Below are 14,604 nucleotides of genomic sequence, written 5' to 3' on the forward strand. Positions count from 1 at the left end.
CGGGGGCTGCGGGTGGCCAAGCTGCTGCCACAGCCCCTCGGGTCTGCTCCTGGCCTCTCGGAGCATCCCCTGGGGGGAAATGGGGCTGGGGGAAACCACCGAGCCACCCCTTGGTGGGGACAGAGGGACGAGCGCGCTACCATCGCCCCGTTCCCCTCCCAAACCCCCAAAGCTTCGAGTGCTCGGTTGTGCTGCTCTCCTCCAGCCTCATTCTCCCAGCGCCTCCATCACCCCGTGGTTACTGACTGTGGCCGCGGGCACCGCACCAGGGCGGAGGGATCCGGGGGATCCCGGGGCCGCTTTTTCTTCTCCATCACCAGTCCCCAGGCGATGGACAAGAAAAATACGGGTGGGTTCGTGGCGAGCCTGGCACCGGCAGCAGGGCAGCACGGACCCGGCCCTGCCACACCAGCACCTTGCAGCCTCTCGGAGGCTCCTGCCCTGACTTCTGCTTCCACTTCTGGAACCTCATTTGGTCAGTTTTGTGCGTGGAGATGCGAAGCGAGCCGCTGCAGGCCCACCTGAAATACCGGAGGTTGTGAGTAAAAATAACTGTGAGTGATCTGCTCGTTTGGAGCACAGCTGATCAATGCCAAGTCGGTGCGAAGCTCTGCAGCTAGCCAAAAAAAAAACAAAAAAAAAACACACAAAACCCAACCCCAGAACCCCAAACAAGCCCTTTAAAAGGAAATATTTTGCTACCACGCCGCCACCTCAGCTCCTGGCTGATTCACGCGGACGCTGCTCGGGGGCTGCCGTTGCGCAGGATCCGTCCCCACCACGGCAGCAGCACAGGGACGGGCACCGCGAGCCCGGGGAGGCGCTGCCGGAGCCGCACGGAGACGTCGGGGAGACGCGGGGCCGGTGTGGTGAGCTTATTCATGATCCGTGCTCCTCCTGGCTGAGAGGCTCCAAAAATAGAGGTGGCAGCGAGCCGAGGAGCTGGGCGCTGGGAGGAAACGTGAGTCACGGTGGTGTGGATTTGAGCCCCCCACTGTGGGTTGCTGGTGAGTCCCCGGTGCTGGGGGACATCTCGGAGCCGCACTGCCCGCTGTCAGGAGGTGACGGGTGAGTGGCACCCAAAGCCTGATGGCTGCAGAAGGCTCTGGTTGGGAAAAGCTGCCTGAGCCAAGCAAGGAAACCTGTCCTGAGGTGGGGAAAAATCCAGCCCCTGCCACGTGGGATGCTTGGGATGTTCCAGGAGGGCCACAGCTCATGGCAGGTGGGGAGAGGTGACCCCATGTGACACATGAAGCCACACGGGGACAAAGGAAAAGAGAGAGGAGAGCTGCATCCCCATCCCGTCCCATCCCATTCCCAGTGGAAGCAGCCCCCAAGGCATCCCCAAACTGCCAGGCTCTGACCGCGTTCCCTCCAGCCTCAGTCTTTGGGGAGGATTTTGGCACAGGACAGAGCAGGGCGGGAGGCTGTTGGCACCTCTGATGTATTTACATTAACACAGGTTTTAACATTTTTCCACGACAAGGTACAAACCCCAGCATTTTGGGGCTGAAAAACGGGTGGTTTGTCAGCTTTGGGGATGGGGCAGCTGACCAGGATTTTGGGGTGCAATGATGAGACCCAGGGATGAGGGAGCACCCCCGGCACCGCACCCCCTCCCCTGCCTGAATGCCTCACTCCAGGCTCCGCGGGCATCCCAAGTTACCATGGAGACTGCTGCAGCCCGGCCTCGGAGGGAGAGGACACGGGAGATGATGGGGTGAGGATGGGAGATGGGGCGAGGACCAAGGAACGGGAGATGGGGTGAGGCCAGGAGACGGGGTGAGGACTGGAGATGCAGGCAGGGGGCCGTTGGTGGGCTCCATCCTGCAGAAGTGGCTCTTGGAGCCCGGCTCTAAGCCCTCTGCAACACCCCAGGGGCTTAAAGGCACCCCCAACACGTCTGCAACACGCGTAAGATGGCTTTTGGCTGTGTTGTAGCCCTGAAGGTACCACATGGGAAGGATTAAAGGCTGCAGATGAGACACGAGGGCGGCTGCACCCCCGCGGAAGGTGCTGAGCGGCCGGGAGCTCCCCGGTGGCCTCCTGCTGTGCTTCACGGGGCACGAGGACTCCCAAGGGAGGAGGGCTCCGGGTTCCAACCTGCACCAGCCGCACACAGACCCCTTGGAACAGCCCCCCCGGAGCTGCCCGGTGCCCGCAGAGCAGCGGGCACGGCCCCAGGGCAGGGACGAGCCGGCCGCCCTCCGGCACACGGGCACCGGCGGTGCCGTTGGCTCACGGCCACGCCAGCGCCAGGCTCCTGCGTGACCCAGTTCCAGCAGCTGAAAGAGCCTGGAGCTGGTATTGCTGCCCGAGCCATCCGCTGCTTCAAACGCTTTAATTACCCACATCTGAGTCATCCCCGGCCCTGCTTTATCAAAGCTTGCAGCCTCGCAGACAAATCGCCCTTTGTGCTCCTCCAGCCCCTTGGCCACGGGGAGTTGCCAAGTGCCAATTAATCAGCAGCTCCCGCTGCGACGGGGCCCCGGGGAGAGGAGATCAAGAGGGGACACTGCCCGCCCGCTGTGGCGGTGCTGGTCCCAGCCCCAGGGATGGGGACGGGGACAAAGACGCTCCCACAGCACATCCCGAGCAGGACACACCACAAACACAAGGACCAGCCCAGGCCTCGCCTCGCTGCAGAGCCAAGCAGGGCAGGGCAGGGGGTCTGCGGCTACAGAAACCCACGGGCTCTGCCCCTCTCCCTGTTCTGCCCTGTAAATCCCATGGTGGTGATCCACCAGGGGAGGCTTAGACCTCCAGCACACTCCAGCACCCGGCCCCAAGGCTGTGGGGGGAGCAGGGCTGTGGCTGTGCCACCCCCATGACCACACAGGTCCCCGTGCTGCCTCCGCTGCCCGCAGGAGCAGGCGCTGCAGAAGGGAGGATGCAGGCAGCGAGCGAAGGCAGTGTCATGCCCGGCACGCCTCCGGGGCCACATCTGCTGATAATGAAATGTGAAGCCAGTAGCAAGGGCAACCTAAAATAGCAAGATGCTGCTGCAAGCAGCAGAGCCCTGGCACGGCCGCACAGCTGCTCCCAGTCCACCTCCGGAGCTGGTTGTGGGCCTCTGGAGCTGAAACTGGGACCCAATTCCTCAGCTGTGCTCATGCTGACCAGGGGGAGGGCAGCAAGCCCCCGCACGCTGTCTGAGCGGTGATGGGAGACATCCCGGGTGCTCCACCGGTCTCCCGTGCATAGGGCTGGAGCAGAAACTATGTATTTGGGTGAATAAAAGTAAATGCTAAATGAAAAGAAGTCATTCTGGCCCAAATCAAATCCACCCGTTTGTTTTAGGGGGTTGTTCCAGTTCCAGGTGCCACGTGTTTTCAATCCTGCTTCGCTCAGCTGAATTAGGATGGAGAGGGGACACCAAAGGGAAATATCTGCGAGTTTTGTTCGGATGTTATTCACTTTAATATGGGCTCTTCCTTATCATTTCGCTTCGGGGGGGCAGAAGAATCGGTTTGGTCACTTTGCCAAGCCCCCAGGCAGCTGCCAAACCTGCACGTGGTGGCTGAGAAGAGGTCAGCTGCTCCCTACCCCGAGGCACCTGCAGATGGTGGGGAGGTGACAGCAGGGCTGGGACACACTGGGGAACCAGGAGACGGGCACAGGGCGCTGCGTTCCCGTCTTCCTCATCGCAGGCCCCTAAGGAGTTAACACCAAATGCCACCTACTGTATTTTCTCTCTCCTCCATTGAGGCAGCTCTGCCACTGGCAGCAGAACAATGCTAAATTCTGATTAGCTCTGGTTTTCCAGCAAGAGGGGAGGCACAAGAGGGTGGGGAATTAATACTATTCTGCATAATTTTTAATCTAAATTCCATTTCTTCTCTTTTCTTTCTCTAGGAAGCAAACAATCTAGGGGGTTTTGTACTCAATTTCTTGCTTTCATAATCTAAATGAATTGTTTGCAAGTAGGAGCCAGCTGCAAAGCTGGCAATCTCAGATCAAATCTGCCTTTCTCCTAGTTCTAGCAGTCATTAATTTGCTCCTCAGCGCTGATTAGCTAATCCTGGCTGCCTTGTGGCAGTTTGCAGGAAAACACCGGGCGAGCTGCGGCTCCGTTTGCCCGAGCTGACGGCGGGGCGACAGGACTGAATCCTGCAGGGCCCACGGTGCTCCGGGAGAGGAGTGGGGAGCTCTGGGAGGAAAGGCTGGGGAGGTTATTTATGGAATCCTGGCATTTGGGAAATATCAGAGGATGATGCTTTCCCCTGCTCTGCGCAGGGCGTGCTAGTTCGTTACACCGAGACTAATTAGCTGGGCTTTAAAATTGGGATTGAAGACAGGGCTGCAGTGTCTCTCAAAAATCCCCAGGTGCTGCCCCATTTCTGCTGGCGTCCCTGCGGGATGCGGCAGTGCCATGGGTGGGAAACCGAGGCACAGCCCTGGGGTGTTTGCAGAAGGGGGCTCACAAAGAGCAAGCCTCCACGGTGGGGCTCTCTGGAAGGGGGTGAGGTACCGGGTGATTGCTGTGCCAGGCCCTGGTTTGTTACTTGGCCTAACGCTGTTGCAGTCCCACGTGCTACTGGGGTGTCCCCAGACGGGACACGGCCTCCCTGGGCTGAGTGCTGCCGGTCACAGGAGCGTCACCTCCTGACGTGTGAGTCCCCCAGGCTCAGGGAAGGGGGCTGTGCAGCTCCCTGTGATCCCATTTCTCGCTTTTTTTTTTTTTTTCAGATCAAATTCCCTAAGCGCATGGGGAGGATCCTTTTAATTTTCGTTTGTTTCAAGGCTGTACGTGGCTAATAAGCACGACAGAAGTGTGCCTGGAGTGCAGCAAAATGGCCTACTTAGCTGCAGGAGCAGAGCAGGCTTTTTGGTCATGCTGAGCCCCGGGGGCTCAGGGCACGTGGTTTCTGGAGCTCCTCTTCAGGAGACACGCAGTGGTGTTCTGCGTGAGGGATGGCTGCGAGGAGGACTTGCTCCAGGCTCTTGTGGAAGGAAAGGCTCTGCGTGGGACGGGCTCACCCTGCCAGCAGCAGCCAGAGGTGGCCGGCCAGCTGCATGCCACGCTGCATTAACACCACCTGGAGGTGACACGGGGACTGTTGATGCCACGACTGCGACATCTGGACGAGGTGCATGTGTTAAGTCCGCCTCAACGGGACAGGTGGGAACAAGAGGCCTGCTGGGCTGAGAAATCTTCCCCAAAGGAGCTGAATTTGCCCAGAAGGTCCCCGGAAGACTGACAGTCCTCACGTTAAAGCCGGCCACCTTGCCAGAGAGCTCACCAAAAGGATTCGGCAGAGGAGGAGCAGCACTAGATCAGTTTGCTGGGGTGTGAGGAACACGGGGCAGGGCTGAGCGCCCACGGGTGGGCAATGAGCTGGGGCTGGGCAGAGATGGTAACAGAGCTGCCAAAGCAGAGACAGCTTTCAGTTGTCTTTAATTGGCTCTACCTGGTGTACTCAGCTCTCCAGGGATCCAACCTTCCCTTCACCTATTTCCACGTTACTTACTGTGGTTTTGTCTTTGGTTCCATGACCACAGTAGCAGCAGAGCATGGAGTCTTGTGTCTTGGGCCTGAGGAAGATGGGAGTCCCCAGGAGCCTGAGAGAGAGCCAGCAGCGAACCTCTGCCTCTGTGCTTGCCTCCTGATCTTTTTCCCAGCCAGCTGAACACTCCAAACCTTGCTCCACAAACGCAAGTAGATTGCCTGAGAATGCACTCCACTAGAAAGCACAGCTGCAGTTCAGCAAGATTTGTTCCTGGGCACTGATCCTTCCTCCCACCAATCTCATTTATCTTACTGATGCTAATACCATGCTTCAGACTTTGTTTTAATGACAAACAAATCTTAGTACTCTCGGAGGCTGGGAGCCCCCTTGGTGTCTGTCTACACAGATACCCACCACAATGGCATCCACCCCCGTGCTGCTTGGCGGCACTGACCATCTTGGCTAGCAGTCCTGGGATTCAATGCGGTGGATGCTGTCAGACGTCAGGGAGTCAAAAAGGCAACAGAGCAACTCTTTAGCCTGGGGAGAAAAGGAGGAGGGTGTTGGGGGCAAGCTGTGATTTCTGTGCATCGCAAAGAAACTTCTTTTCAGAGGTAGGTTTCCTGCGCATGACGCAGGCAGGCAGCACAGTGAGGGTATTTACCGGGTAGCGGTGTTGTGGATTGGATTAATCCCTGCACAGAGGTAACTAAGCATCCCGTAGTATGAAAAATCTGCTACTTGTTACAATTGTTTAGCCATTCTCAAGATTTTCAAGGAATTGAAAATGAATATCATGTGAAGTGCCAAGTGGGACTCCCCACTCCAAATCTGACTCCCTCCCCCTGTCTGCTTCTGCCTCACCTTCCCAAATCTCACCCCTGGAAGCACAGAATGTCCCGAGTTGGAAGGGACACACAAGGATCATTGAGACCAATGCCTGCCTCTACACAGAACCATGCAAAAACCAGACCCGATGTGTGACAGTGCTGTCCAAATGCTCCCTGAGCTCCTTCAGGCTCATTTCCCTGACCATGTCCCTGGGCAGCCTGTCCCAGTGCCCGAACACCTCTGGATGCAGAACCTTTTCCTAACCCCCAGCCTGACCCTCCCCTGTCCCAGCTCCATGCCGTTCCCTCGGGTCCTGTCGCTGTCCCCAGAGAGCAGAGCTCAGCGCCTGCCCCTCCACTCCCTGTGAGGGAGCTGCAGGCCGCCATGAGGCCTCCCCTCGGCCTCCTCTGCTCTGGGCTGAACAAACCCAAGGACCTCAGCTGCTCCTCATACATCTTCCCCTCCAGACCCTTCACAACTCTTTGCAGCCTTCCTTTGAACGATCTGTAATAGTTTGATGTCCTTTTTTATTCTATGGTGCCTGACCCTGCACGCAGTGCTCGAGGTGAGGCGGCACCAGGCAGAGCGGAGCAGGACGAGCACTCCCTGAGCAGTGCAGTGCCGGCCTCGGAGCACCCCAGGACACAGTTGGCCCTCCTGGCTGCCAGGGCACACTGCTGGCTTGGGTTCAACCTGCTATCAACCAAAACCCCCAGATCCCTCTCTGCAGAACTGCTCTCCAGCCTCTCGTCCCCCAGTCTGTACGTACAGCCAGGGTTGCCCCTCCCCAGGTGCAGAATCCGACACTTGCTCTCGTTAAACTTCATGCTCTTTGGCACAGTGGCTTCAGAAATAAGGTGGCCAGCTTAGCAGCAAGACCTTTGTGACCTGCCCGTCATTCCGACTGTGCTGATGAACAGCATGTTCCCTCATAGCATTAACCATACTGTGCTGGCAGTGCACCCCATGCAGCCCTCGGATCCTCCTCCTGCCACTACTCTGCCTCTCCTCAAAGCTGCTTTTAGGACTCTTACAGGAGAGCAGCCCTCCTGCCGAAGGGCTCAGGATTGTGCCCAGGATGTGTTTTGCCTGTGTTGCTCTGCTCCACTCCCAGCTTTTGGCTGTGTCTGAAGGGAGGGAGGTGCTGGAGCAGCCATCGTAGCTGCTGACATCTGCTTGAGGGCTCCAGGCAAAGCAGAGGGATTAGCACTCCCTGTCAGCAGAGGCTCAGACACACATCCATGGGCTGCTGCTGAGGAATGTGCAGAGACCCTGCTGTCTCCTCTTCTGACCTGCTAATGGTGGCAGGTCAGTGACGTGCTGCACCACTGCTGAGGGACAGCCACCCTGGCCTCATGGCCCTGTCCCAGCTGCAGTACAGAGAGCTGCACGCAAGGAGAAACTCTGCCAAGCCACAGAACATCTGAGTCCTGAGGTATCGTAATGCTGTTTGAACACAGCACTCCTTGACTGCTCTATTTTCTGGAGAGATTCCAGCCCTGTCCAGGTGTGGGGACATCCAAGACCATGTCACAGAGACCCACTGGAAATTCCAGCCCCTAACGGTGACACCAACAAAAAGTGGCGCTATCACTTCCAGATATGAGCTGGTCTGTGTGTGGTGAGATAAGCTTGCGTGGGGAGCAGGCATCTGCATGGTCACTGCATGAGGATAAGGCACTTCCAAAGCATGAATTCATCTGTTCCTAAGGTCAATGTTTCAAATAGGGCAGATGAAACGTGCAATAAAAATGCTTGCTTCTCTCAGCAGCTACAGAAGGGGGCAAGACAACTAGCCCAGACATAGATGTCAGCACAGAAACAGTAAACATTTGGAAATCTGAATTCTCATCCCATTGCCTAGTCCCAAGTCACACAGGGAGCAAGTATAAAATTCCTTTTCAATTCCATGGCTTGACTCCACCAGTGAACAGTACAGCTGTGCTGAAACCATGAGGATTTGAAATCCATGTTCACTTAACCCTCTTGAACTTTGCCTGATATCATGTTGATGATCATTAGCTTTGACCTGGAAAGCCCAGCTGACATTTCATAAACTCATTAGCACGAGATCAGAGGATCAAACATGGTTTCTAGGGACATCCTTTGAGTTACAATCATTCCCCAGTGAGCTTGCTCCTCAGATCTTGCTCTGTGATTTCTAAACCCACCCTGAACTATGGAGCAAAAGGCCCCTTTGAAAATAAACACCCCTTGCTGCTGTGCTTCTTGCAACCCACGCTGAGAAGTGCTGCAGCCACCACTGTCCCAGGGCTAGACTTGTGGTCTAAGCTCTGAACTGCTGTGAATAGCCCCTGCTTCCAGCAATGCCAGAGGGATTTGATTCAGCGGCCCAGACTGCTAAAAGCAGGGAAAAGGGCTGAGCGTATTTGCTTTTTATCTTATCTATCACAGAAAGTACTATAAACCTCGTGCTGATAGGCTGATTCTCCGTGGCCGTGAAGCAGAAAGGATTTTGTCAGCCAGAGATATGCAATGTCCTTTTCAAAGCAAATCAGAAGCCAGCCTGGCCTGGCTGCCCTGTCACATTACTTGGCAACAGACGGGCACGCTGGCAGCAGTATGCGCTGTGCTGTGACAGCCTTGCAGCTATCACAGGGTTGTGCAGGCAGACCTTCCAGGCACTGCAGCACACACAATCCCAGCTAAACCCCGGGAGAAGCTCGCTGCACTTTAGAGAAAGCTGCTGAAAACAGCAGCTGTGAGACTTTGGGGAAGTTTGGGGTAGTCTTGCTTGTGTTACAGGCAGGAACACAGACTTCAAAGAGGGCTCTGTGCCTTTTCAGGTTCAATCCTTGGAGCACTGGTACTGAAGGCAGCAGCTCTGCAACATTATGTGAAGTTACAAACACATCTAACTCTCTTAGATGAGACCAAAAGGGATCCAGAGGAGAGGCTTGCCTACTTGCTACCCTTTCTCATTCTCCCAAATTCTTTCTATACCTCCTAGTCCCAACTCTTCAGGCACTGCCTTCTTTATTTGTTTCATACTAAACTTTGATGATTACAGACAGAATTTTAAAGATATTTGTTTGGTTTATTTCCATTAAGTGCTCAAATGTCTTTAAAAACTGGGAACTTAGTGCTTCCTTTCTTGGGGCGAGCTACTGAGAGAAGATTCAGCCAGCCCACCCCTGGAATGGCTAATGGTTTAGTTTTGCATTTTCCATTTGGATTTGGGCTTCTGAAACATGACTTCTAGAACATAGGACACGTGACAGCATGGCAGTAGGGCTGAAGGAACCTTTTCTGTCTTATTTTTGATGAAATATCACAGAAATCTTATAAAGTGTTGATTCTTCATAAAAAAAAAAAAAAGTAACCGAAAACTGAAAAAGTCTGCAGAAAATATTGAATCTTTATCAAAATCTCCAAATATTTTGATTCAAAGTAGTGATACCAATGTAATGTGGAAGCCAGTTTGACAGGCTTTTGGTCCTACCTGCCATCATGCACTGAGCTCTCAGTATAAGCCAAGGCTTGGGGCTGTCATGAAGCAACATTTACATCTCACACAAGTTGAAATTTTCTTTTAAAATTCAATCAATTTGGACAAGTTTCATCCACCACAGGAGCACAAAGGAACATATATTTGTATTATAAACTTCTCTACTTGCCTGTTTCTCATTTTGGGGATAAAGGAGATGCTGTGCAGTGTCCAGTAGCGACTGCTTCTGCCAACAGACACTGGGGGTAAAGAAAAAGAGAAGCCAGTGTTACTTCGCCATCTAAGCTGTCGGAGACTGCTGATGACCTAGCTTTAAGGAGAGCTATGCTGAGTGCCAGCAGCTCTGGCCATGTGCATCTGTTACTGAACTTCTTTACACAGATAAATCCTGGGATTTACAAAGCTTTGTATAAATGGATTTGGATTCTTAAAATATAAGCCTCCAAACAAACAGTAATGACCTGTTGCATAATGGGGTCTCTAGGGCAGTGGGAAATGCACATACATCTAGATGTTTAAGATCTCTGCAAGGGCCTTTTTCTCAACTAATATAATCTGCATGTTTTTCCAAAAACCTACAACTTTCTAATCTGCCTTTGACAACAGCTCTGCTTCACTAGCCCTTGTTTTGCTTTGGTCTCCCTCAAGCTACATGAGTTGACCACAAGACATAGGCAAGAGAGATTTAAAGGCAAGATACAAATTTCAAAATTGCCTTTTTAACTAACTCCACACACAGGCAGAGTCTTCAGCTTCTAGAACCACTCCCTGCCCCCATATCCAGGTATTGTGCTTGGCAACAGTTTTCCCTTCAGTGGTTTTCAACAGCTCCACGATTTTACATCTCATGCGTTCATCTTTTGATTTCTACACCTCCTTTCCCTCCAAAGCCTCCAGAGATGAGCTTCCTATAGGGATAACATCACTCCCTGCTAACAGCAATTAACATTTGGTAAGAATGTTTCATCAGACAGAATAACATCCAGCTAAGTTCCTTAACACTTGGCATTTGTTCTGATTGCACTGCATTATCTAGAAAGGGGAAGGTAGAGGGTCTAGTCTGCACTCTGATTTTCTTCCAGTACTGCTACATTTTCTGTGAGCTTTGGTCAAACTCTGCTTGCTGAGTTCCACACGTTAACTAGATGAATTTCTAAAGACCCTACACAACATACTTAGGTCCTAACAACCTTAGGAGCACCTCAAAGTACTTTTTACAAGCTCAAATAACCATGCAGGAGTAGTTCCTAGCGTGGTCACTATAAAATATGTATCACTTATTACAGAACTAAATCTAGTTTGTCACGCATAAAAAGCAGAGCACGCCTTTCTTCTAGTAGCTGCTTTGAATCTACTTGTAAATTCTTCCCTCGGCCACCCTGCAGCTAGGAAGTCTGGCTTTAAAAACAAGTTATGACAGGGTAAATTCAAACGTTATATATATTGGAGATCTAGGCAACTGGATGCTAACAGAACAAGAAAGATGTCTCACATCATTTTTCTTTGTGTGTGTGTCACTTCCTTCTCTTGATTCTCCCCCATCCCAGTCCCCACTGCTCCTGGGCTGTGCTTCAGCTTCCCCTCACCTCTTCCAAACACTTACTTCACTCTGCCCTGTGAATTACCCTTGGCACCCTCCCAGATTCCTACTTTGGCTCTGTTCTTTGCAGCCAGCCAATCTCACGGGCTGCTTTTGTGCCCCCACCTGCATAAATTTTGTCCCCTTCTCTGTTCTTCCTGCCCTTTGGATCTGAAATAAGCCATTTATAGACATCCAGAGAACAGAGTGCGCGGGGTGGGCACTGCTGCTGAACACTAACCACTGCACAGTTACGAGGATCTGTGTCTGTCTTTAAGGCAGCTGCTCTGCACAGCACATCCTCCAGTGACTGAATGTCTTCTTGATGTGCCACTGATAGAGCCGGCTTAGGAAAGTTTTAATATGCTCTGAACCGAGAGCAGTTACACTGGCAGAGCCTGCATTGTTCCTCCCAATACCTGACTCCTCCTTCTTATCACAGCCCATCTCTGACATCATGTCCAGGCTTTCATACAGATGGCAATGTTTTCCCCGTGGCACAGAGCCTAAGTGATGTGGCTCAGCTGTGAATCAGCTCCCAGGGCCACAAAACAATCTCTTACACCCTGGTGCTTCAGCAATGCAGCTGAAATGCAGGCCAGAGCCCGTGCAGGTAGTGGAATCCCGGCCTGCTGCAGTAAGGGTGAGATAAATACACAGCGATCTGTTCGGTGCAAGAGCGGTCACGTGGCTCCTGCTGATGGAGCCATAAGTGTAATTAACCTCAGATGTTATTTTGAAATGTTTATAAACTAGGCAATGCAGATGCCTTAGCATGAAGTGTCCTTATGAGACACTAGCTCAGACTGGCTGTGTTTTCAAAGATATTTGCAAAGTTGATTTTAAACAGTATGATAGCTTATGGCGGAGGAAGCTTACCTGTTGGCTGAAGCTGATCTACCCAAGGATCAATGCTTCTCCACCTCCCCATCCTCAGGCAACGCTTTGCTGCCCCTCCCTTCCACATGCATCATTGATCAGGAAGAAAAGTATTATTCTTGTAGAGCAAGTTTTAAGAGGCTGCAGGATCACCAGTTCTGGCACAGGGGCTAAAGGCAGAGCGGATCCTGCCATTTGGGAGTGCCACTGTGATTTACGCACATGTGTTTTGCAGTTTGGCAAGGAAGTTTCTGTGCTGTACAGGCAGCCATACAGGATGAGGGACACAGCTGAGACTGGCCATGTCCACATCTATTCCTCCCCACTTCCCTCTCAGCCCCTGGGCTCACTGTGAATGGCAGTGAGAAGCCACTGTGATGTCTGCTCTGTGGGGGCTGCCTCCAGACTGGCAATCTTAAAACACATCAAGTTAAACCTATAGAAGGGGGGAGCACTGTGTTACAGATCGTGTTATGCAGTGCCCAGACTCTGAAAGTCTGGGAAAAATAAATAGGGGGAGATCCTGTATTGGCTCCCAGCCCTGCTGACGGCCACTCTCCCAGAACTCCCTTCAGCAGTGATCTTTGGGGCTCCTGATGATCACTTTTTCCTGTGAAGCAGGAAAAGGGTAGAAGGAAACTCACTTGAAAGATCAGTTGCTCTTTTTTTTCCCTTAGCGCTGTACCTTGTTGGATGGAAGATTTAGGATGTGGCTCCCTAGGGTGGGATTTTAAACCAATAGGAGCAATATCCAAATTTTGTCATTAGCTTAAAAGCATATTTGAAAATATGCTACAAAATTTGTTCCACCTGTCCTTCCTTGCAGCTGAGCACCATAAAATTAGATCAAAGTATGAGCACTCTGAGATGTCTACCAATTCAAATATTCTGATTTGATCACCTCGATGCTTGTAAACTCCAGCATCCTTGAATTTTTCTTCCTGCCCATTGACAGTGTCTGGAAATCCTCCTGATGGAACAGCCAAAGTCATGGCAGCCTTAGTGGCACAGCTGCTGGACTGCTCTATACTGTGTCGGAAAACAGATTCTCTTGGCTTTCTTTCCCAGAGGAAACCATGTGCATGAACTACACATCACATTGCCAAATACCACCCCCTGTGCAAGAAAACTTTCCCTCTGGGAGACAGTGGGTTAATTGGCCTGATAATCATTCTATTTCACTAATCAGTCCCTGTAGAGGGGTTCTGTTTGTTTTACCAGGCCTGTAAATCCTCTACCCAGCATTTGTGGTGATTTATTTAAGAGGCTGATTTTTGATTTTGCTCTCTGGTATTTATTTTAAGCATTTTTTTTTTTTTTCATAACAAACACAGAATCTGCTAAGATATTTCTCCTAGGAATTTTATTGATTCAGCAGGTCTATTCCCAATGTGAGCCCTTATTTTAGAGAACTCCCTGTATTTGTGGAATGATGTTGCTAAGTCTTACAGACACTCCAAGTCCTTAACAAACACCACAACTTAGTATTTAACATCCTGAGCATGGGGCACACGGACTTGAGACTAAGGAATGCTCTGAGATATTGATAGACTAAAAACAACACAGCTTAGGATGAACATATCACCTTTGAGTGGTACCTAACATCATGTGAGTCTAAACCACAAGAGAATTACAGAAACGAAGATCAGCTGTCCTTGTTCAGATCGCACACTATATGGTAGAGAGTTGAGACAGTGGTGAAAAAGTGCTGTTAAAGTGATATTGTTCCTCACTTACCTGTCCAGCAGGGAGTCGAAGCAAATGACCGCATTGTCTCGCTCTGCCGCTAACACCAGACACAAACCGTCCATTAAAAGGGAACACTACGGGAAGGAAGAACAGAGCTTTGGGTTGCTATCCACTTAAATAAGTCTGTAAGCCTCACTGATGAGCCGCTGACAGCACAGATAACTGGTTGTGTGCTGTGTGAGGACAGGAAAGACAGACACAGATTCTTTCAAACTGAAAGAATATCGCGTCTGGACCGTTAGTTAACCCATTCCTGTGGCTTGCTATTATTCCTGTTCCCATCCCTCAGAGTGAAAATAAGCAGGTTGCTTAGAGGTGTTAGTCTGTCACTAAGTCTGCTGGAAGCAGGAATATGGAGATAACTGTAAATGTTTGAGATACTGTAGCAGAAACACTCATTACTTGAAGGAGCCCATCTTCCTTCTGGCAAGGGAACACAAATGCTGTAATGTTCACCTTTGGCTCAGCAGTGCCAAACCCTCCTGGAGACATGCCAGCTCTGCCCAGAGTAATTCATCTCTGACAGGAGGAAGCGTTTCCATCGCCAGGAGAGCAGTGCCACTGCTGTGGCTCTCCTTCCCACACGCTGATTCGCTTTGTCCTTCCTAAAGAGGTCTGCACATTCCTGTGCGCAGAGGGATGGCATC

At 51.8% G+C, this 14,604-nt stretch overlaps 1 protein-coding gene across 1 annotated transcript in view; it reads right to left on the bottom strand.

Annotated features, from left to right (window-relative positions):
- Positions 1-14,604, bottom strand: part of DNAAF8 (dynein axonemal assembly factor 8) — a gene marked incomplete at its 5' end in the record, with an annotated part of 102,615 nt that overhangs the window by 1,785 nt on the left and 86,226 nt on the right. Inside the window, 3 exons of the mRNA XM_082772108.1 lie at positions 5,865-5,990; positions 9,920-9,989; positions 13,946-14,031. Coding sequence (XP_082628234.1) covers positions 5,913-5,990; positions 9,920-9,989; positions 13,946-14,031 — 234 coding nt within the window. The 3' untranslated portion in view covers positions 5,865-5,912. The remainder of the gene's footprint in view (positions 1-5,864; positions 5,991-9,919; positions 9,990-13,945; positions 14,032-14,604) is intronic.

Source organism: Aythya marila (assembly GCF_965140915.1).
Source record: "Aythya marila genome assembly, chromosome: 15".
Taxonomy (NCBI): Eukaryota; Metazoa; Chordata; class Aves; order Anseriformes; family Anatidae; genus Aythya; species Aythya marila.